Source organism: Salminus brasiliensis, chromosome 23 (assembly GCF_030463535.1).
Source record: "Salminus brasiliensis chromosome 23, fSalBra1.hap2, whole genome shotgun sequence".
NCBI classification, from domain to species: Eukaryota; Metazoa; Chordata; class Actinopteri; order Characiformes; family Bryconidae; genus Salminus; species Salminus brasiliensis.
The window spans coordinates 11,264,047-11,287,270 of record NC_132900.1 but is presented as its reverse complement, the minus strand read 5'-3'; the positions used below and the strand labels follow the sequence as shown (position 1 = coordinate 11,287,270).

Genomic DNA, 23,224 nt, shown 5'->3' with positions numbered 1-23,224 from the left:
CTTTTTGAGTCTTGGGTTTTTCCTCTTGTTCTGAGGGGAAGTTTTTCTTGTCTTTGGCATGCTCTAAGCAGGCTTGCACCTGGAGTTCTGTAAAACTGCTTTGTGATGAGACCTATTGTTAAAAAAAAAAATAATAATCTGTAGACAGAGCAAAATAGTATACCTTGATAATGGAAACTTTTCAAAACCTTTAACGCTTTTACTTTTACATTAACAGATTTAATAAACATTCCCTTCATTATTTTTAGTTCAATATTATTTCATACAATAAAATGACAGATCTGTGTGGGTTTGTTTTTTTTATGCATTGTGATTTAATTAAATTAATTAATTATATCATTCATGGTCAAACAATAACCTTGTATCTACAATGGCAACTTTACAGAAGAAGAAAATAAACAAGGCAATATAAAGATTTTATCCAAATCATTTTGATGCATTTCTATTGGATCAATCATCAAGGAAAAAAACTACTGCCAGATTTAAGTTATGTACAAAAATGGCAAAAAATCTGATTTTTGTGGGACAATTACTTTTAATTAGGTTATATTTAAGTATTGACTGAAATCCTTTTTAAATGTGCATAATCTATAACTACATTTTAATGGTTTATAAATCATTTGCTTTAATTCTATCTCAGGTTTGGCTGCTTCCTCAGCAGTGATCAGTCCCATTCTATCTCCAGTCTCTGCCAAGCTAAAAAGCAACGTTCCAGCCGTCTCCAAACCACAGGAGGGTAAATGTTGCGCTCAGCTACTACATAGTTCACTATTCCTTACTTTTACCTTCTTTAATGTGTTGCCTGTCTTGCTGTCAAGTCATACTGGCTCTGAAAAGCAGCGTCTCTGTTGCAGAGATTGAAGCCAGAGCAGATATGGAATCAGACAAGAAGCTGGATAAGCTGGAGACGTTTTTGGGACGCCTGAACAGTAAAGGCAAGTTCTGTAGATGCTTTGATCTGTACTGATCCTCTGTATCTTTCAGAGTTTAGAATTGATGGTGTTTCTGCTTTTTCTCTTTATTTGCTTGCTTGCTTTCTCACGCTCCCTTTATTTCCTAGTGACGGGCTTGCAAGAGACCACTCTGATGGTCACTGAAAAGGCAGTAAAAGAAGTGATGCGATTGGATGATGAGATCTTCTCGAAGTTCTACCGTCATGTGGCAGACATTCCGCGCAGCATGACGAGCATAGTGCCAATCGAGGAAGATTTTGACTCCATCTTCGGCAAGCAGACGCCAATGTAAGCATATGGTGAAGAAACTGTTGCAGGATTTAGTTTTTTTTTGTTTTTTGTTTTTTAAATGAAAGTCTCTGAAATTCCCAGTCCATGCAGTTCATATATGAAAAGTAACCTGTAAAAACAGCATGTCATGTAGATTTGGTGACCCCACCAATTCATATTTGCATATGTTTCCATTTACATATAGCAGTTTAGCCTTGCTCTTTCTGGTAAGAAGGTGTATTTTAACTTTTAACTTTTTTCTCCCCCTGATATTGCTTGGTGTTCAGATGCTCAGAGGAAGGGCTGTGGTTGACTGAAGAATTATCTGATTAACTTCCTCAGTTGCTCTGCTCTTAGCCGTGATTGCCTTGGGCCTCAATAGCTCCCGCTATTACTAATCAGAGGTGTTCAGAGAGTGAAACGAGGGCAGCTAATTAACATCGCAGGAGCATGCAATCAAGCGATCATGCCACCAAATAGTGCTGAAAGCTGTACAAACTGTTATTCTACAGTTCTTCTATTAAGCTTTCATTTGAAGACAACCTGCATAGCGACTTAAAGCAACAAGGTGAAATAATGTTTATGCTCCACTGACTGGTCAAAGGGAGAATAGCATCAACATCAATGCAACTCTGAGCTTGACGCGCTGCTAACTGCACTATGTAAGTTGTGAGCAGAACAACAATCCCACAAACTTGGTAACGTCAGTCACAAACATGTTAGATCTTGTAATATTACTGTACCAGCTCGATCCACATGCTGAGTTCCACCCGATGCTGTTTCTGTATCTCTCAGCCTGTCCAGAAAAGTGTGTCCTGCAGGGGTGGTTCAAAACCCAAATTCACTTCCTGATTGTAGGGGGAACCCAATTCTCACAATTCTGCTTTAACACATAAACAAGCATGGACTGGTTTAAAAAGCAGCTCTCAAGTCTTTGTGAAATGTCTGTCACCTTGCGGTTACTAGCATAATCAGTTCATAAAGTTAATGACTTTGCTTTCACACAAGGGCCCAGCTGATGTACACTGGGACTAGCGGATGAACATCACAGCGCTTCATAACTGTATAGACAAAGGCATGGTTAAGAACAATTGTTGCCCTAAATATTTTCCTGCAAGTTATTCCTAAAGCCATCTTTGGTTAAAACAGTATAATAGTACAGTAGTAAACAATATATGGAGATATTAACTGGACCATGGAAGTTGTTCTTCATTTACATCAATGCAGTAAGAATTGTTTCATCTGACGTCTGCCTGCAAATACCGGAAACTCATTCATAAATCCTCATGGTTTGCTTTATTGAAACATTATTCATTGAGTGTGTGCGTGTTATGAAGTCCCTGTGTCGACTCTTTTTAAACAGGCTTCCTTACTTCTGAAATGTAAATGCATAAAGAATGTGAGCATTTATGCTACTAAGCCCAACCCCTGCAATGTATGCAATATATTTTACACAAATATACTTCTATACATTAAATATACTTAATATATTGCTACCTATTATTTGAAATATTCTTGTTTTTTCAAAACATTTTTATATGTAAATATTTTCATATTATCAATTATATTTATCAGTTATATTTAGTGTTTGTATGTCTAAAATGTGCTTGTACACAACCTTCTTCTGACCTTGGCCTTAATCTGTTTGACCTCAGGCTGACCTCAGCAATGGTGCAGCACAAGAGGGCAGTGCGTCCATCACGTAACGTTCAGGCTTCTCGCAACCCACTGAAGATCCTTGCAGCGCGAGAGGACATTAGGCACGAGTACACCGAACAACGGCTGAACGTTGGCCTTGTGGAGAGCAAGAGGATCACGCAGGAGAAGAGTGAGTGATGGAGGGTGGGAAGTAGAGTGAAATATAGCATCTTATTTTATGTATTATGGAAGCTCACGTGCATAATTTCAGCCTTTAGCAGTTTAGCCTGCTTATATAGGTGGATATTAACAGATACTCTTATATAAAGTGATTTTATACCATGTCTGCTTTCAGTAAACGGGGAAATTTAAATACAATAAATCAAGTCATGCACAGAGGGTTGAACAAAGTACAGCGAGTCAAGAGATAAATTGTGAATGGGTGCTTTAGGGTGTTAACCTAGGTGTTGCCTAAAGATGTGTTTAAAATGCATCCAGCTACCAGTATGACTTTTTCCAGTATCAATTAATTGAATTTGTTTTGGTCTATTAGCTCCAGTCTGTTGGAGGCTGCTCGGTGTATTAAAGCTTGTGTCTTTTGCAGTGAGTAAAAGCTCCAGTTTGTCGGATGCTGCTCTGGCTGGTTTGGCCAGTAAGGAGAGCTACAGCAGTGTGAGTTTGCGCAGCGTCAGCATCTCCGAGCAGGTCACCAATAACAGTGCGACTCCCTACAAGAAGCTCATGCTCATGCAGGTCAAAGGTCAGTCCCACCCTTGCAGGCACTTGATGTCCCCTAAAATATATATATATATATATATATATATATATATATATATATATATATATATATATATATATATATATATATATATATATATATATATATATACACACACCTTTATGTTGACACTACACTAATTCTGTTACATTTTTTTTTTTTAAGGGTCAAATTAATATAAATGCATTGAAATAAACTGAATAATTTACTCCAATGTAGTAATTAACAGTCTAACTGGTTGTAACAGCACCTTAAATAAAGCAATGAAAAGAAAAATAAGTGGCATAAATTGGCTCTGTTGTTAGATGGGCTTTTGATCACAGGGTTGTGGGTGCAATACCCACTTCCACAAAAACTGCTACGGTTGGGCACTTGAGCAAGGCCTTGAACCCTCTTTGCTCCAGGGCCTCAGTAGCATGACTGTCCATGTATTCTGACCCTGGCTTTCTAAGCTGGAATCAGTTCTTCATTAAAGAAGGTCAGGTGGACTGCTGGAACTGAACAAGTCCTTACAGTGTTCTAGCTGTTCTTTTAAACAACATATCAGTAATTTTACTGACAATCAATGTATTATGACTACTGATGAGATTTACTTTTATGATTATTATAACATTTAAATGAAAACAAATGTACAAATACATGTTTACTGGCAAACTACAGTACTGCTGAGATGCAGGTTCCAGTACTCCCTATATATATTTAGAGACATTCTTATTACAGCTTGTTTCATGGAATCTGTGTGCTTGGAATGAGAGTGTTTACTGTTGTAGAAGCACAGAGTTATAGTAATTACACTAACACTGATTATTTGGGCAGAATTACTCTGCACTATACGCAGGCTTCTGCCGTTTGAGATTGCTAACCATACATTTTGTGTTGTCTAGGTCGCCGACATGTTCAGACCAGACTAGTGGAACCCAGAGCATCCTCTCTGAACAGCGGTGACTGCTTTCTACTGGTTACCCCTGAGCACTGCTTTGTTTGGATAGGAGAGTTTGCGAATGTCATTGAGAGGGCGAAGGTACGATGCTACTTGGCTACTCCGCGTTGTTAAGCATTTAAGTCCTTTTGGGAGTAATAATGTTGATTGATTAAAACTACCGAAAAGCTAAATCCATATTTATGAAATGTTCTAATGTAGGTTCAGTGGTACACTCACCGATTTTGGACTTCAGTGGCTTGTTACAAATATGTAACTAACAACTCTCTAATGTTTAAGATGGTGAAATGTAGAAATCTAAAGCGAACCTAAACTAGCGCAGCCAAAAGAAAGCAAGTTATTGCTAGTGGTGGGTGTAGCATAGTGGGGAACACCACTACCTATTTTTTGCGTGACTGTAACGATATGTAGAAAAGCATTCAATGTTTAGTTGATGCATGACAACCTGAGAGTACTGACAGGGTGCTGTCAATCACCTGTACTTCTTAGAATAATAGGCCCATATCCAGACACGTCTCAGATCAGGCTGATCAGCACTTAAGTGTTCAATCATATTTCTTAGTTTTTCATTCAAACTTCGCTGGTGATTTAGCATGCAGTAACTGTGCCAATGAGGCTATGTACAGTCTAAGTGCCGGAGTTTCATGTTTATTTACCATCATAATTTTAGTATTATACAAACCTTGATATTTTACAGTCCCAGTCTTCTCTGGGACTGTTTGCATTCATTGTGAAACACCATGTAAAAGCGATGCAAATTAATTGGAGGGTTGTGAAGCTTGGATGGGGCTCACAATACAGAAGGCTTTAGTTCTCCCCTTATTCTCTTTTGATTTAGGCATCAGAGATGGCCACTTTCATCCAGTTGAACCATGACCTTGGTTGCCGGGCAACACAGGTGGAGACCATTGAGGAGGGGGTGAACTCTCAGAGCCTGGCAGCAGCAGAATTCTGGAAAATCCTCGGCGGACCAGCCAGTTACCAACGTATGTGTTTGATGCCTCAACCAATACACGCAAACACTGCAAACTGCTCGAGTAGTTACTTACAATAAACAAGTATTAAATTATGATTAAACTGTTGATTTTATATGAATCATGATTTTGTATTTCAGTATGAATGCTTGTTTTAATACGTGTTTGTACCACTGCAGCGGCTGGGTCTCCAGAAGAGGATGAGTTGTTTGAGAGCGCGATCGTTGAGACTAATTGTGTCTTCCGCCTGGTGAATGATAGGCTGCTTCCTGATGATGAATTCTGGGGCAAAGTACCTCGCAGTTCCCTGCTGGGATCCAAAGAGGTCTGAAATCAGTTCAGCTTACTACACAGCATGTTTTTTGTTTTACTGAAATTCCTTACAGCATGTATTAATGTGTTCGTTAAAGCAGTAAGCTGCTAAAGTACATGAATGACAGTGATTTTACCGTCAGACAAATATTAGAACCTGATAATAGAACTATCCATTTATGCATATATTCAATATATTTTTGTAAATATTAAAAATATTACTTTCAGGAGCAGTTTGAACAACAATGTGAATGTTCCCACTAGGCCTGATCAGTGCCTAAAGGGATAAATAACAGTTTCCTTCCCTAGCACCTTGAAAAATGTGTGCACATATTAGACTATTAGACTTACAAACTTACGTTGTACTGTCTTTCCATCAGTTTATAAGGTTAGGTCAGTTTTTGAGTAACCCAACTATTCTCTCATTTTGAAAGTTGTGGCTGAAAATGTGCTTGTTTGATCTCCTGCTGATGTGAAATCATGGCAGTCTCCTCTCTCTGCAGAATTTCAGACTGCTAAATGTGAGCGTTCAGTGTTTAACCCACTGAAATCTAGGATTATTCTTGAGCTTTCATTTTAAGGCCTGTTGTCCAGAACTACTGCAAATTATTCAGCTACTGCTGTGTAATTTATATATACTGATATAATTGATGCTTATGTAATTTGTGGTGTTTGAGGGAAGGAACTTGAAGTGTGGGCCATATCTACACCATTCTCATTAAACTAATTCTGCAGTGTAGCTGTAGATTTCTGTGGGGAAAGAATTAAGCTTAAGTATTAAGCTTTAATCATTTTACATCTTATCCACGCTCTGTCTAGGCTCACAACAGCAAAAGAGAGTAAAACCTCGGCAAGGTGTTTAAGATTGAAATCTTTAAAGTGTCGTCAGTGTTATCAGTCATCACCAATATATTACGTCACCCAGATCTAGCCACCACACAGCAAATGAAAGCTCGTGTTAGGATGTGACTTAAAATGTTCAGTGTTTTGATTACTTTTGTTGATTTAAATGTGGCTGACTGCCTTTGTGTCTTTTTAGGTGCTGGTGTTCGATTTTGGCAGTGAGGTGTATGTGTGGCATGGTAAAGAGGTAACACTGGCTCAAAGGAAGGTGGCCTTTCAGCTGGCTAAGCACTTGTGGAATGGCACTTTTGACTACACCAACTGTGACATCAACCCACTCGACCCAGGAGGATGCAATTCACTCATACCTAGGTTTGGAGACCGAACAATACAGAGTACTGTTTGCCTTCTTGCTGAGTATTGTACCTTGCATTTCCTTTTTCAAGATGTTGAAGGTGTGGGTCTGTGTGTGTGTGTTCAGGAAAGGTCAGGGCCGCCCAGACTGGGCCATATTTGGCAGGTTGACGGAACACAATGAGACATCTTTGTTCAGAGAGAAATTTCTGGACTGGAGAGAGACCGCCAGTTCTCCTAAGAATGGCAATGAACAGTCTTTTGAGCAGAAGGTAAATTCCCCTATTGTGTGTATGTGGGTTGGCTGTAAGAGTAACAAGAGTAACTTGCTTTAAAGATGCACTATATGTTCAAATGTTTGTAAACACACACCTACCTTTAAGGTACACCTCAGCCAACACACTCGTGTGGGGCTCACTTGGGTGGAATGTGGGTATAGGTTTTGAGTGGGTTTTATGGGGAACAAGTTGGGCTTCCCAAATGGGCCCAATCTTAATCTCACACGGGTCACGTATGCAGTGCACAACCCAGAGTGAGTCAGAATGTTTAACCCCTACTAGTCCCATTACTGACCCTGGTGGGCATCCATGTGTGGGGCCAACCCTGAACCCTCAGACAAACCTTCTGATCTCCAGTTGTGACTGCTTGTATAGTCCTTGTCGAGAAGCAATTCGATTGCTAATAGAATGACTCCTCGGAGCAGATACACATGAACCTATTGGCACTATGCCTAGGCTATTCAGTATTGAGCTGTGGATGAATTTTGGGATGAATTAAGGCTAAGGTGGGGTGATCATCCAACATTCTGACCTCACTAATGGTCTAGTTGCTGAATGCAATAAGATGGACAGTAGAGACAGTTACTCAGAAATACTGAATGAGCAGGTGTCCCGGTACTTTTGTCCATATAGTGTAGCTTTATTATGCTTGGCTGTATGAAGTGCAATAATGCCTAAAGTTTTAGTCTAGTGACCCAAGCATAGCCAGCAATCAGCATTCTGTGCTGTCAGTTGGCTTAAAACAACCCTGCACCTGATCAGCCTTCTGGTGGACTTTTGTCTTAACCCTATGCTCTCATAAATGGTTGAGTGATGCCATAGAAGAACCATATTTGGTTCCACAAAGAACCATGCTTGTAAAAGAGATATGTAATGGACCATTCAACAGTTCTTTACACACACATCCCTAAAAATAGTTCTTAAAGATAACCAAAAATGGTTCAAGGACATCAGTCAGCATTCTTTACTCCCTTATCCCTGAAACAGTTAGATCTAATCTGTCTAATTGTTGCCTTCAATGAATCTTTGAAGAGAGTGGAACCTACAGGAAGGTCGATTTTCAGGAAGAGAGCTGCCCACTGTGTTCTAGAGCAGTGATTTCTAACCCTGGTCCTGGAGGACTCCCTGCACTGATCAGCTAATTAACAAGCCCTTTCTGGATTGAAGGTGGTGTGTTGGAGCAGAAAACCAATAAAATGTGTAGCACAGGGGGTTCTCCAGGAATAGGGTTGGAATATTGTGTTCTAGAGCATTAGTTTCCAACCATGGCCAGAGAGAGCCCCTTGCCCTGTAGGTTTGTAATTTCTTGCACTAACACACCACCTTAAATGTAGGAAGGGCATGTTAATGAGCTAAATTTCTGGAACAGGTGTGTTGGGAGCAGTAAACTAAAATGTGCAGGACAGGGGTTCCTTCAGGACCAAGGATGGGAACCGGAGTTCTTGAGCTGTGGTATTTAACTGTGGGGCCCCAAATGTTAAGTATGGATGCTTGGGGAGACGTAATTTTGTGATGTGGAAGTTTCTAATCTATTGTTGGGATGTTGGAGAACATTAGGTCAGTTTCTTCTGAACATTAGAGCTTTGACTGTAACTGAGTGTATAATCATAATAGCAGTAGTAGAATAACAGGCACTCTCTGCTCTCCACCTACCAACACGCGTACTCCCATCAGCTCTCTCAGGGTACGGATTCTCGCTCAGAGTGCCGCGCTTATGATGTGGCTCTGATGCTGCCGGTCCTCCAGTCGACAATCAGCATGGTCATAGATGGGCAGGACGTGGGTCGGGGCCATGGGCCTGTGGACAGCGGCTCTGAGGACCGTCTGCGCTCTCTTGAAATCAGCACGGTCAGTGTGGACGTCTGGCACATTTTGGAGTTTGACTACAGCCGACTGCCCAAGCAGAGCATCGGCCAGTTCCATGAGGGAGACGCATATGTGGTGAAGTGGAAGTACATGGTGAGCGCTGCAGGTCAGTATTACTGTCAGGAGGAAGAAGAAGCAGAGACGTTTCGTTTTTGTGTTTCGTGGGAAACCGTTTACAACCATTGAGCTGTAAAATATCTAGTAGTACTGTATAATAAACAGGTAGGCTTTAATTAGTATACTGTATTCTTTGATATTCCGTTCAGAATCATAAATGGTGCCAGTATAACCTTACTGTAGTTGTTCAGTCTTTGACCATGTTTATCATACCTGATTATACCTCATGATACCTGATTAGTAACATGGCTTGACTAGCTGGGAAATCTTAAAGGAAATGTAAATGGAATTTGATTACATAACTGAACGTCTCCCATAGAATGTGGTAAAACCACCAATACCTGCAACTGTACTCTAGATGGCGCCATTATATAAATCCATTATATCAGATATATTTATGAAAATCAAGCTTCCCACTATAATTTGCATGGCATGATCTGTAGCTTTAAACGAATACAAATCTCTTATTCTTCTAAATTGAGTAAATATGGGTAAGTAAATAGATTGCATTTGGTGATATTTACGTTGATCTGTCATGGGCTAGGCCTTCTGTTCCTTCTCTTCATTTGTCTTGTCTGTTTCTCCTTTCTAATTTTGAGAGTGGAAAAAGGCCTCTGAAATATCCCTGTACCAACTTGTTCCTAATTTGTAGCCATGTGTCTGTCTGTCTGTGTGTCTGTCTGTTTGCACACAGTGGGAAGCAGGCAGAAGCCTGAGCAGGTTCGCAGTGCTGGTCCAGGTCGGGAGAAGTGCTGCTATTTCTTCTGGCAGGGCAGGAACTCCACAGTCAGCGAGAAGGGAACCTCTGCACTGATGACTGTTGAGCTGGACGAGGAGAGAGGGGCACAGGTAATTGGGGTGGGAGGTTTTCTGTCTGCACCACTTTATAATATCCATAAGCTGGTGTGTAGCCCTTACCTCTAATCAGTCCCTTAACTTTTCAGTGCTGCCTAAAGACACTAATTGTGCAAAAGCACAAAAAGGGTAGGCTTATTAGAGGTGTGTTTGTTTCATAGGTGCAGGTGCAGCAGGGCAAAGAGCCACCGTGTTTCCTGCAGTGCTTCAACGGAGGCATGATCGTGCATTCTGGGAAGAGGGAAGAAGAGGAGGAGAACATTCAGAGTGAGGACTGTCTTGTGTTTGGATCTGTTTATTTGTGAATGAAGTTGAAGTATGAGATGAATATTTACACTACAGGCAATACATTGCTTTCCAGAGATGACTGTCAGTAATATGCTTAAACTAGAGAAAGGGTTTGGCTACAGCGTAAGTATATGACCGCAGAATGTTATTGCAGCTCTGTTGAGATTCTATATGATACAAGTGCCATAAGTACCAAAGTCTATATATTGGATATAAGTTGCAAAACCAGCCTGTTTTAAGGACCGTTATTGGAATGTCGCAAAATCAGACATCTTTACATATCTGCCTGTTCAGCCTATAGTCTAGCAGATTCCAGTTTAATACCACCATTCGCACAGTATTAAAAGTGTATTGTTTTAATGCAAGACAGCCAATCAGAAGGCATCTCCTTTACATATCAGTTTTAAAAGCATAGTAACGGGTCAGGAAATCGTTTGTATAAAAATGAATAATGTTAAATGACTTTAACATCTGCTCAGGGAGCAGAGAGGGTTAAGGGCCTTGCACAAATTTTTGTAATGTCACAATCTTTACATATCTCCCTATTCAGTTTAATCCCACTGAAAATATGAAGTGTAGTGTTTCCCAATAAAGGCAAGGCAGCCAATCAGAACAGATCTCATTTACATATCAGTTTTAAAACACAGTAACAAAAACAGCCTAGGGAATAAATGGAGGTCCGCTCACACATGCATGGTGATAAGTAAGCCCATGTGCCAAGGGAGTTGAGAGGGTTAATGACCTTGCTCAAAGGCAACAGTGGCAGCTTGCTGAGCCTGGGTGTCGAACCCACAACCCTGTCATAAATAGCCCAATGCTTTAAACTGCTGAGCCACAACTAGCCCTATATGATATACTAGAGTATTAGTGTATTGCTGAAGATGCCTTCTGATTGGCTGTCTTGCATTAAAACAATACACTTTTAATACTGTGCGAATGGTGGTATTAAACTGGAATCTGCTAGACTATAGGCTGAACAGGCAGATATGTAAAGATGTCTGATTTTGCGACATTCCAATAAAGGTCCTTAAAACAGGCTGGTTTTGCAACTTATATCCAATATATATACTTTGGAACAATTTAACTAGAGGTATCTTTCTTCTGAGCTCCCCCCTCTTTCCCCTCAATCTCTAGATGAGTGGCGTCTGTACTGTGTACGTGGTGAGGTTCCAAGAGAAGGCCACCTACTCGAGGTTGCTTGTCACTGCAGTAGTCTGCGTTCTCGCACCTCCATGATTCTGCTCAACATAAACAAAGCTCTCATCTACCTGTGGCATGGCTGCAAAACTCAAGAACACACTCGTGAGGTGTCCTGCACTGCCGCAGACAAGATCAAAGAGCAGTAAGTTTAAGAGATGCTGGAGTTTTGAAGAAGTTCTTGGTCAGTCTTTTTAGACTTGTTCACAATATATAGAACTCAAGCTCAAGTAAACATGATATAGCAGCTTAATGCTATCTCTTCAAGGCGACCACTGGAAGCAGGCCTTCACAGCAGTTGCAATGTGACCATCCATGAGTGTGACGAGGGGGCGGAGCCAGTGGGATTCTGGGAAGCGTTGGGCAGGAAAGATCGTAAGGCTTATGACTGCATGCTCCAAGGTACAGTCTCTCATTTACCATATACTTTTTTTTTTTTTTTTCTCTTCATAGTTTTAAGGTATATGTGTGCAGAGTAACAGTTTGTATGTTTTGTAAACCCTCTGCTGTTTCTCTTCAGACCCAGGCAAGTTTAACTTCACCCCACGGCTGTTCCAGTTAAGTAGTTCTTCGGGTGAATTTGTGGCACAGGAGTTGTTCTTCCCGTCCAGAGCTCCAGAACTCGTCAGCTCTCTCCCTTTCCTCCAAGAGGACCTGTACTCTGCGCCGCAGCCAGGTAACCCATGTGCATGCTGTGACATCTCATCAAGAGTTTTATCTAAAGGCTGGCAGCATGCTTTACCTGAATCACTCCACAGTCTAGCAATAGGTTAACCAGGTGTGCCATGTGTACCAGTTGCTGTCGGAGGTAGCTCTGGTGTTTAACATTAGGACCAATTGTAGTCACGAAAAGGTGTCAGAACAATCAAGTAAGTAATTAGATCCAACTGCAGTCAGAAGCTTCTCCACAAACTCTTAATTGTTTGGCAAAATTCGTAATTTGGACTTGGTAACATTTCATGAGTCAGGTAGATATTAAGCTTTTAATTTTTGGAGTGTAGTGCAATGTAATGAAGACCATTTACTGGACAGGGGAGTACCAACGCCTCACTCATCATAATCCATGATAGCAGCAGTGGTATAGAACATACAGGCTACAACCAAGGGCTAACTACCATGTGTGCATATCTGTTCATGTCTGTTCATGTTCTCACTCCCTCTGTGCACTCAGTGCTCATGTGCCTAACCACAGGCAGTTAAAGTGACTGTTGTAAGGGGGAGGTTGTGTCATCCGCTATGAGAGTCTAGCTTTCAAGTTAGATTAACAGTGGTGATCAGCGGAGTCCAAGCACCATGCAACTATCGAACCAGTTGAGCACGAATGATTCTTGGCCTTATTTGTAATATATACGTAGTCTGAAAGAAGTTTGGTAAAGTGTTTGGGTTCCTGGACTTCCTGGAAGAAGAAAACCATAGTAGTGAGATAGTGATTGTGACAGACGGCCAGGAGGATATTTCAGAGATGACACCTTGGTGCCTGCTCTCCTCAGGAGGAGGTTATCGGAGTTCATTCACTACTGAATCACCTGCTGTCAAAAAGCTAATTAAGTGACTTTGCTTACAAAGGTACAACAAGCCAAAAAAATTAAAACCAACACCTTGACTGATCCGCCCTTTCCTCTTTATTTTCTTCCTTTTTTCTCACTCATTAGCCCTGTTTCTGGTCGATAACTATCATGAGGTGTACCTGTGGCAGGGCTGGTGGCCACAGGACACTGATGCCCCAGGCTCCGCACGCATCCGCTGGGATGCTGACAGGAAATGCGCCATGGAAACAGTGCTCCGGTACTGCCGAGGTGAGGTTCAGTAATGTAAAAATGCAAAATACTGTAAATGTATTAAAACTACTAAGATAAATTGAAATGGTTCTAGCACTATAACGCAACCTGCTGCTTAGTACTGGTGCCTTTGGGATAACCTGTGTACATCTTGGCTACAACATTTTTTAATTGGGCTATCTGTGGTAAAGACACTTCATCTCCTACACATGACGTTACAGAACCTTCACTGGGGAAGCTACTCCAGCTGAAATAGTGCTTTACTCCATTGTGCCTTTTTTTTTGGTGAAAAGCGCAGGCCAGACTGCACAGAAGGCATATCTGCTGAAAGGTTGTCTTCCTCTTTCAGAGAAAGATGAGAATAATCCTCAGAAGTCCTACCTGATCCACGCAGGGCTGGAGCCTCTTACCTTCACCAACATGTTCCCCAGCTGGGAGCATCGAGAAGATATTGCAGAGATCACAGAACGGGTAAGGTCACGTATATGAACATTGGATCAACCACCCTGCATAGTTTTGCTCCAGCCTTTTTTTTTTACATTACAGAGTGTTGGGTGTATTCTGAAGTTCCTCTGAAGGAGCATGCAATGATTCAGATTCAAAAACTTATGTAAAAAAAAAAAAAAAAAAAAAAAAAAAAAAAAAAAAAAACCCCAATGGACCCTTTTCACACTCAGAAACTGTTAGGAGGAAATGGCGACTAAGCAGGTAAAATGACGTCTGTTTAGCCTGCCGGAAGTATTAAAATATGGCAGTCAAGGCACTTTACATGTCTCGAGTCCCTTCCTCATATTTCAAGGAGTGACGTTGAGCAGGTTTTGAATAGGAAAATCCCACATTCACAATTATCAAGCATTAAATTATCAGATAATGTTAGATAGTCAATTGGGTAGATTTAGAAAACTTGTAGATTAAATTGTAATAAGATTAGATTAGGCTCAATTCTTACTCAGTATACCCCCAAAACAAAAAAGTATCGTTCAATCCTACGTTGTAATACCAATGAATTGATTGACTTGGTTGGTTGAGACGTGTCGTCATGGTCAAATACTAATATCCTAATTGACGTTCTCTTCCTTATCCTGGCTGTTAATTTGTTCTAAACCATGTGGATGCTCTTGTATAAACAGATTTAGAGAAACTGCAGCGTACAGCACTACCTGTGAGCAGAAATTGCCCTGAAGGAGTCTTATAGGCTTTGCACTTGGCAAATTGATGACTGTGGACATGAACGACATTTGGGCTGCCTTGGCATAGCATGCAACACAAGTAACATTAGGGTATATTTACAGGTAAAGCTGCCTTAATAAAACAGCAGGTAGGGTCTTTTGATAGGCTTTCCCCACACTATTACACCACCTCCACCAACCTGGACTGTTGACCCTACCTACCATCTGTTAGGTACTGTGTGCCTCAGCAAAAATTCAGATTAATCAGACCAGGCCATGTTTTCCTGTCTTCAACTCTTCAGTTTTGGTCAGTGTGTTGCCGCTGCAGCCTCAGATTTCTTTTCTTTGCTGACAGAAGTGGAAGCTGGCGTGGTCTTCTGGGTTGGAGCCCACCCATCTTAAGGCTTAATGCATTTAGTCTGAGATGCTTTTCTGCTCAGCACAATTGTACACTCAAAATCACTGATCACATTTATCTGCCAGTCTGTCTGATGTTACCTGAAGCTACTCACCCATATCTACCTGATTTTATACACTGTTATCCAATTAGCCAATCGTGTGGCAGTAGTGCAATGTTGACCCCAATTCAATTCTCTTTTTCATGTGTGTAACTTCACTTGTAGGAGGCAGAAGTATGTAACCAGATTATTTTGGTGGAAGATGTTCTGTCTCGTCTTTGTCAAAGCACATATCCGCTTGCAGCACTGCAGAGCCGGCCCCTTCCACATGGTGTTGACCCCTTACGCCTTGAAATCTACCTATCAGATGAAGACTTTGAGGTGAGACCACACCTACTGTTTAAATATCCCAGCTGTACATATTAAAAGCATATTACATAGCCACAATTATATCACCATTTAAAGTGCTAAAGCTACTAAATGTGTAGAATCTGATGTTTTGCTTTTTGTACTTCAGGCTGGTTTGTAGGGAGTTCTGGGTAGGTGAGTGGTTCTTAAATGAGTAGGTCTTGCACAGTGAAATCACTTCTCCTGTCTTTTCTTCACCAATTGACCTGCACACTTTATTCTTCTACACTTTTGTCACTTTCTGCATTGTTACTAAGAACACTTCTGCAGAAGCACACTCTGATACGGAGTGGACACGTTTGTCACATTTTTCCTTTTAAGATTTCCCAGCATGATCACACCCTGACTTTTCTTCTGGTGAAGCTCTAAATTCAAAAAGCCACCACCATTAAATCAACCCTGCTTCTTTAGGGATGTCTGCAATTTTTTTCCTTCCTAATTATACTAAAGAACAAGCTGTGAATTCAGAAAGGATTCACACAATTTGGTGAGTGGTTCCCCAATGCTGTAGTAGTTCATACAAATCTGACCAGTCACTGAAAGGGCATTAAATTCAAGCTCTTAAATATAAGTTCTGTATCTTAGGAAGATGTGTTTCAGCAATTCCCAACCATTTGCAACTTGTGAACCTCACAACCAAACACATCACACCGCTTTTATAGCCTGCAAAATGTTGAGATTAAAGGTACTGTGTACAATTCAATACACTTTTTGTAAAATTTAACAAATGCTTCCTCATGTTCGCTAACCCCCCGGTCTATTTGTGTGCTGGGAAAAAGTCAGCAGTTTGCACCCATCCTTAGATCTGTAAATGTGGAAAACAAAGTGGCTCTAAATGATACACAACACTATTCCAGACAATTAGCAACAGGGTATGTTTATGCTTGGGCATAGAACTGGGTGAGGAGGAGCAGGGAAGATTGTGTATCTGGCCCTTGCTAGCTACTTCTACATGCATTTTCAAGGAGTGATGGCTAAAAAACTGCCAAAAAGCAAAAGATCTGAGGAACAAAAGCTGAAGTTCTTGGATCAGGCAAAGCAAAGATCCAAGCAAAGCTTCTTAAGGAGCACTGAATGGTATACAAGGTCCAATATCAACAGTCGTTTATTTTAAGTTGTATACAGTGATTTTAACTGTTTACAAATGCACGCGTAACACATGAATACCCAAATGTATCCAAAGCCTTTCTATGATGCCAACGAATATCTGCATTTTTATTGCCATTACTGCATTTGTAAGCCTACAAAGTAAGAGCTATATTTCACAGTAATGCTGATCCAAATGGGTTTAGTCTCCTTTTCAGAATTTCATAAATGTTTGTACTGACATCAGCAGCTGTACACAAAATATCTCTGCATCCCTAATTCCATTTTGAAATGCCCCCTGTAGATGTCCTTGTGAAACCCAAGGCATCTTCTACCTTGTCCCATGGTAAAGAGCAGAAATGAGGCCTTTCAGAACAGACAGTTTGAATCTGAAGTGTCAATGTACTGACCTCCACTGGTCAGTAAAATTATTTTCTCTAACAGGCTATGACTGCTTCAATGAACGGATTAGTGTGCAGGAATCTTCTTTCATTTAGATGTATTAACAAAAATAAATGAAAAGATTTAAAAGGATTATTTGCACACATTAGATGTTTGTGGGGTGAGCTGATTGCAAATTTTGTGTATGTAGTGTCTTATTAAAAACAATGCTTTATTTTAATTCTATTTTATTTTTTTATTTTATTCTTTTATTTCATTTAAAACAGTTGTTTTATCCAAAATATACAGAAACTTTAAGAACAGCGAAAATGAACTGGTCCTTAATGCCATATTCAGAATTGTTCAAAGTTCTGTCTCACACTTTTCTTTAGTTCCTCAGTAACTAAAGCCGCAGAGTTATTTCCGTGTGCAGTGTTAAACTGGGCGTTATTAGCCACAGCAAGCTTGAAAAAGCAATGTGACCAGCTGCTTAAAGTAGCTGCATCGGTTTCACAGCTTTGAATGTTTAAATCTATTTTCTCTTGCAAAGAAGGTATGTTTTTAAATTGCATTACTTTTTCTAGACACACATTTTCTGGCGAGTATTAATTTATTTTATAATACATTACTTGTTTGGAGTTTGACATGAGTTTGTCAAAGTTTAAAAAAAAAAAACACTATTCTCATAAAATACATGTACATGGTGGAAAGTGGTGCCATTTGCAAATGATACCTCTTAAAACTCGGCTTTGTAATGAATTAGCTTGTGTGAGTTAAGTGTAAATGTTTTTTTTTTTTATTATTATAAAGGCCCAATGACTTTTTTGCTCATTAGTATAGTGCTTAAAATCAGCTCAATGTATCTCTCTTACAAAAATTGTTCACTGTCATTTTTCAACAGTTTTTTTTTCTCCCATTTGTCACCATAGCAACATACAAAGCCCAAAAAGCACTGATTGGCTTAGTTCTATTCTACCTGCTCCGCCTCCACATTCTTATCGTTCCCCTAACGATAATTTTTTAAATATGCTGAGGAGGCGCAAGGTGGAGGTTGAATTTATTTTTTTTAATCTTAAAATATTGCTGCCAGATGGAGTGTCTTCCCTCAGTCATTTACTGCATTAATGAAGTACCTGTAAAATGTCATGGTTTTATATATATATTTTCTATTAAAAATTGGACCATTTAAAGAAACCTAAACCACTTTGCCCTTTTGTTGCCATATGGCAACAACATGCATCAATGGAACTGCAGTCTGCAACGTACAGTGGTTGTAAACCAGCGCACTGCTATTAGACATCAGCCACTACTGTTTTGGTGTAAGTGAGAATCATCCAGGTTTAAAAGACCTTTTGAAATAAGTCAGCAATGACCATGCAGTATCTGTGGATACATGAGCGTTTTCTCTTTCCACAGATTGCCCTGGAGATGACAAGGGAGGAGTATGAGGCCTTGCCAGGATGGAAGCAAGTCAACCTTAAAAAAGCCAAAGGACTCTTTTAATCACCTTATCACGTTGATGGTACCGCACCACGCTCCGGTTCGGTGTATACTAGGGTAATATGACCCTCTGGTCATCATTGAAACAACCCCTCTTGGGCAGGGTCATGCATCCCATTGAGAACAGGAATGGGGGTATAAGTGGAGATAGGGTGGGGGGGTTCACATCAAAGGTCACTTTAGAATCTGCACTTTGCGTGTTAAACTGCCGCGGTGTCCGTCTCTGTCCGTCGTGTTGGGAGAAAGTGATGTCGTCATGTTCGTGTTGGCACAATTTACGCACTTTCAACAGCCACCACCGTCTGTGTGATGTGTTTCTATGAACCGTGCTGTGAAGTAAGGCTCTTTACTGTCTTTTACTAAAAAACGGTTTGTGTTTTTCTCTTTGTACAACAAAAAAACCCTCAGTTATGGTGTCCCGGTGTCCCTGTGTTTCGTCCTGCGTCTGCCGTGGGGATGGTGCTGTTCTGGTGCGTGCATGTTTGAGGAGAATGCAGCGTAATTTAAAAAAAATGTGTGGTAAAAAAAAATATTAACAAAAAAGTTTAAAAAAGTGTTGTCATAGTATTACAGTTGCGCTGGTACTTTTCCATCACAAGAGGAGCTTACATGCCAAGTATGCGAGTTCTCTTTTGCAGCATGGACAAAGTGTGTTGGCTGTTGTGAATTCTTGCCTCAAAGGTACAGGAGTGTTGGTTGTGTGAGGAGAAATGGGGTGAAAATGAATGAATTACTGTAAATGTACAGCATAGTGCCTTGCTTTTGTGTACAGTTTATATACAGAAGGGACTCTAGTCTGCATTTCAAAGACTTTCTTTGTGATAAAAGAAATGGTGAATAAATAAAGCATATTCAAAATCCATTGCTCCAGCCTGATGGCGTCTTATTGTTGCTCTTCAGAATTATGATAATTATGTTAAATGTGTTGTATGATAGTTATGTTAAACCTGTTGAGGTAGTAATTTGGAATCGTGTGATGCTGCATGCCGGTTACTCTTGTAGTAGTGATAGGAACCACATATCTTAATTCCACAAAGTTATTACAAAACATGGTTATAATTTACGATCACACTGCCTAATGTCTGAGCCAGTATTTTAATTTTTTTTTTATTTATTTACTTTTTTAAATGGTGGTCCATCAGTCTGGGCTCAACATGCTGCTAACTGCACTATGTAACTTTTGTGAAACACTCGTGAGGCAGGGAGTCATATTTGTGTAAAATTATGCACGATTACTCTACCTCCTGATCCACATGATGGAAAAGCCTGTTAATTCCCCTTTGAAATGGTGCCACATTTGTAAGGAACATGCATTTCTGGGATGAGCAGCAGAGCTGAGTATGTGGGTTGAGCCCATGAAAAAAATGGCCAAATCCTCTCTGCCATGCGATTGACTCGTTTGAAGAAAGTTTGAAGAAACACACATTGGCAATTGGCAATAACAATTTAATTTTTTTTCATTTAACAAACAGGAGCCTCAGTAGCGTGTGGAAAAACCATACACAGCCTGGCATCTCCTCCTCATGCTGGTCATCATGTTTTTTTTGTTTTTTTTTTTGTTTTTTTTTCCCCTCTCTGGCACGAACCGCACGCCCACGCTGATCCCACAAGTGTTCAATGGGGTTGAGGTAAGGACTACTGGCAGGCCTTTACATCCTCTCCACTCCCAAATCCTGGAGTCATCTTTGAGGATAGAGGTTGTTTTTCCAGTGAGGGAGATGCCGCCCCACACCCTCACTCTATTGGTGCAGCAATCGGCATAGTGTTCTCTGCATCATCTCAACACTTTGATCCTACAATCCAACTGCCGTAGGCGGAATCTGGACTCGTTCCGGAAGAGGAGGAAGAGGAGGAGGCCAAATAATGCTGCAACTTAGTTTTGTGGAACACTAGATTGAAGGTGCCCAATCACACAGGCCCTATCCAGATCAGTGAGACATGGCGTGCCGGTTCTTGGAGCAGGCACCTACTGACCACTGAGGGCCCATGCTCACAGGTGCTGCCAATCAGGTGGAGGTACAAGTGTCAATCAGCCAAATGAGCTGTTTGTGCCCATTAAATAATTATCAAATCTTCTCTGCCATTGCCAAACAACATACTCCGCTCTACTGCTCATCCCACAAATGCATGTTCCTTAGAAATGTGGAACCCTTTAAAATGGAAATTAACAGGCTTTCCAACAGCAAAAGATTTATTGCCAAGAAGCGAAGAAATAATCTACCAAATCTGTTTTATTTGTGTTTGTCTCTGCAATGAACCATTTCATACCAAACCTCTGACATCTACCAATGACCTCCACAGTTGAATTACGCATGATCTTTTAAAAACCTGGTGGAATTCCCCTTTTTTTGAAAGGGGAACACTAATTTTTCTCCACCAGCAGACATCATATGATGCAGTTCTCTCTCTCTCTCGTTTTCTCTCTCTCTTTCTCGTTTTCTCTCTCTCTCTCTCTCTCTCTCTCTCTCTATATATATATATATATATATATATATATATATATATATATATATATATATATATATATATATATATATATATATATATATATATATATACTTAACTATTTTACCATAGTTTTGGGATTTTCTGGTTCAACCCTTAACAGCATCTAAATTGTGCTTAATCCGGTGTGAACTTTATATTGTATAGAAGGTCTTGAGGTTCGTTAAATGAATGCCAAACTTCTTAAATAAGGCTGTTATTGTAAATAAACCCCTGTGTGTACTATATGTCTCAGTATCATAATGAACTGAAAGGGCACAGTGTTGCTTGAAAAATGTGCTTGGATGACTGATCTAACCAGCATTCAGCTGAGACGGGAAGTTAGCCAGGCTGTATGTTTTGCTCACCCTGCAGTCGGCTTGATACGATATGATTGCTGTTAAGCTATTGATGGAAACAAAGCCGTTTTTACACTGCAAAAGGGAAGTGTGGCCCTGTGCAGTCAGAACCATGAGCTTCACGGTTTCTCTTCTTTATCTTTTCATCGTGTGAAAAGGCTACCTTACTTCTGTACAAGTTTGGTTGTCTTAGTTTTTCAGTTGCTGGGTAACAGTCATTGCTATCTTTCCTGTCACATGACATTCTTGGACCGCTAGAGGGTGTAGTGTTGACAAACCATAAGCTCTTTTCAGACCATAAAGTTAAGGGTGATATGTAGGCGTTCTCTCAATTTTTTTTACATTTTAACAATAATATTCTGAATTCAATGAATTAACTAAGTATGTGAAAACATGTCAGTTTAGCATGATCTAATATATCTTTTTAGCTTGTAAAATTGAGTGATTTATAAATATAGAACAAGGATGCAGCAAAGAATCATGCTCCAAATGTGTTTGGTATGACTTCCCTTTTTCTTTTCTCAAGGTCCACTGGCTCTGACCACATCTTCAAAAATAAACTAGACATCCTTTGCAAGATAACACTTTTTGACATTTTGCAGTGTAAAGTGGTGCTTAAGTAATGAGTTTAAGTGAAAAAGGCATCATCAGTGTGAGATTTTGGGGGTGTTGCAACTGTGTGGTCTGTAAAAGCAAAAGAGCAAATCGGAGTGTGATATCCCACGCTCTCGAAAATATAAGTGCTGCGAAAGGTTTGAGTGCTAATATAGATAAGCCACTTTTGTAATGCAGATGTGAGTGTGGTGAAAATGATAAATTATTTAAATGTATCTATTTAAGTTCTTCACACTTGCACTATTATCTCTATTGGTTCCTTATCAAAAGTGGTTCTTCTAGATCAAAGAACCATTTGGAGCATCTTTATTTTTAAGAGGGGTGTTTAGGCATGACCGGTTCATCTACCATGTGTTCTTTGGTAGGAGGGAAGGAGCACATACCAAACGTTACCAGAGCAACAATTAAACCTTCAGTTCTTCTAGCCAGTGTTTAGTTTCTTGTCACAGGACTGTGGTTAGCTGGATATTTTTAAGCCAGCTAAAGTGGCACTTGGTGCTGCTGTGTTGAAGATGGTCCCCCACCCAAACTTTAACCGATCAGCAGTGGTTTCCTTGTAGGCCCTTTCCGCAAATATATTGTGCAGTAAAAGATGAGCTGTAGTCGGTAAGCATACACCTACAAAGTACAACTGTGGCAAATATTTCAGATAAAATGCCCGATGAGTGTAGGAAGTTGCTTTTGGCTCACATTTAGACACGGAGGAGTTCCCCTTTTGAGTTCCTTTCAAGATTCTTGCACTGATAACGGCCTCACCTTTGACTTGTTAAAGAGTAGCTCAGACCTGGATCTCTGTAAAGCAGCTTTGTGAGAATGTACATCATTAGAAGGGCTTAATGAATAAACATGGCTTAACTGGTGATGAACTAATTGTTATTTCTCTGTCTTCAGCTCTTCTAGTATAGTCTGTAGTATAGTGTGCACATTGTTTAGGCCAGAGGTTGAGCTGCGGCAGGTTAGTCAATAAGTCTTTCCCCCCCCTTGAAGCAGACAGGAAGGATGTGGTGCAGTAGGTGTATGTGTGTGTTTTTAAGAGATTCAGCTTTTGCTTTACTGGAGAATTGCAGTGCAGGCTGTAGACTGAGTTCTTTTGCATGCTTAAGGAATATAAATGTTCAGCATTTTCTAAAGATGAGTGAATTTGTTGTAAAATGTCTCTCATTTGTTCTGATAGGGACATACTATACCTCTACAGGAACTTCAATGCTGCATTGTGTGTGGCAAGTGTTTTTGTGGACCATGTGTCTGCAGCTAGATGTGTGAATAACTGCAAGTCATGCAAGTGTGAAGATTATGAATCACATATTACTTGCGCTGTATAATCAGGTTTTGTATGACAATGTGATGTGTTTCTAAACAAGCAGATAACTTTTTCTGCTTATT

At 40.2% G+C, this 23,224-nt stretch overlaps 1 protein-coding gene across 6 annotated transcripts in view; it reads left to right on the top strand.

Annotated features, from left to right (window-relative positions):
• Positions 1 to 19,226, top strand: part of svilb (supervillin b) — a 57,490-nt gene extending 38,264 nt beyond the window's left edge. For 4 of the 6 annotated variants that reach the window (XM_072668484.1, XM_072668480.1, XM_072668483.1 and 1 more), the window contains 20 exons: positions 641 to 736; positions 855 to 935; positions 1,061 to 1,241; positions 2,879 to 3,051; positions 3,466 to 3,621; positions 4,524 to 4,660; positions 5,418 to 5,565; positions 5,733 to 5,878; positions 6,905 to 7,080; positions 7,190 to 7,334; positions 9,015 to 9,312; positions 10,018 to 10,172; positions 10,340 to 10,445; positions 11,601 to 11,808; positions 11,932 to 12,065; positions 12,184 to 12,339; positions 13,316 to 13,459; positions 13,791 to 13,912; positions 15,234 to 15,389; positions 18,300 to 19,226. In XM_072668484.1, the coding sequence (XP_072524585.1) occupies positions 641 to 736; positions 855 to 935; positions 1,061 to 1,241; positions 2,879 to 3,051; positions 3,466 to 3,621; positions 4,524 to 4,660; positions 5,418 to 5,565; positions 5,733 to 5,878; positions 6,905 to 7,080; positions 7,190 to 7,334; positions 9,015 to 9,312; positions 10,018 to 10,172; positions 10,340 to 10,445; positions 11,601 to 11,808; positions 11,932 to 12,065; positions 12,184 to 12,339; positions 13,316 to 13,459; positions 13,791 to 13,912; positions 15,234 to 15,389; positions 18,300 to 18,386 (3,005 nt within the window). In that variant the 3' untranslated portion in view covers positions 18,387 to 19,226. Of the gene's footprint in view, positions 1 to 640; positions 737 to 854; positions 936 to 1,060; positions 1,242 to 2,878; positions 3,052 to 3,465; positions 3,622 to 4,523; positions 4,661 to 5,417; positions 5,566 to 5,732; positions 5,879 to 6,904; positions 7,081 to 7,189; positions 7,335 to 9,014; positions 9,313 to 10,017; positions 10,173 to 10,339; positions 10,446 to 11,600; positions 11,809 to 11,931; positions 12,066 to 12,183; positions 12,340 to 13,315; positions 13,460 to 13,790; positions 13,913 to 15,233; positions 15,390 to 15,525; positions 17,432 to 18,299 lie in introns of those variants that run through there. The other 2 variants (XM_072668482.1, XM_072668481.1) reach the window with 2 other exon arrangements.
• The last annotated feature ends 3,998 nt before the right edge of the window (positions 19,227 to 23,224 follow it).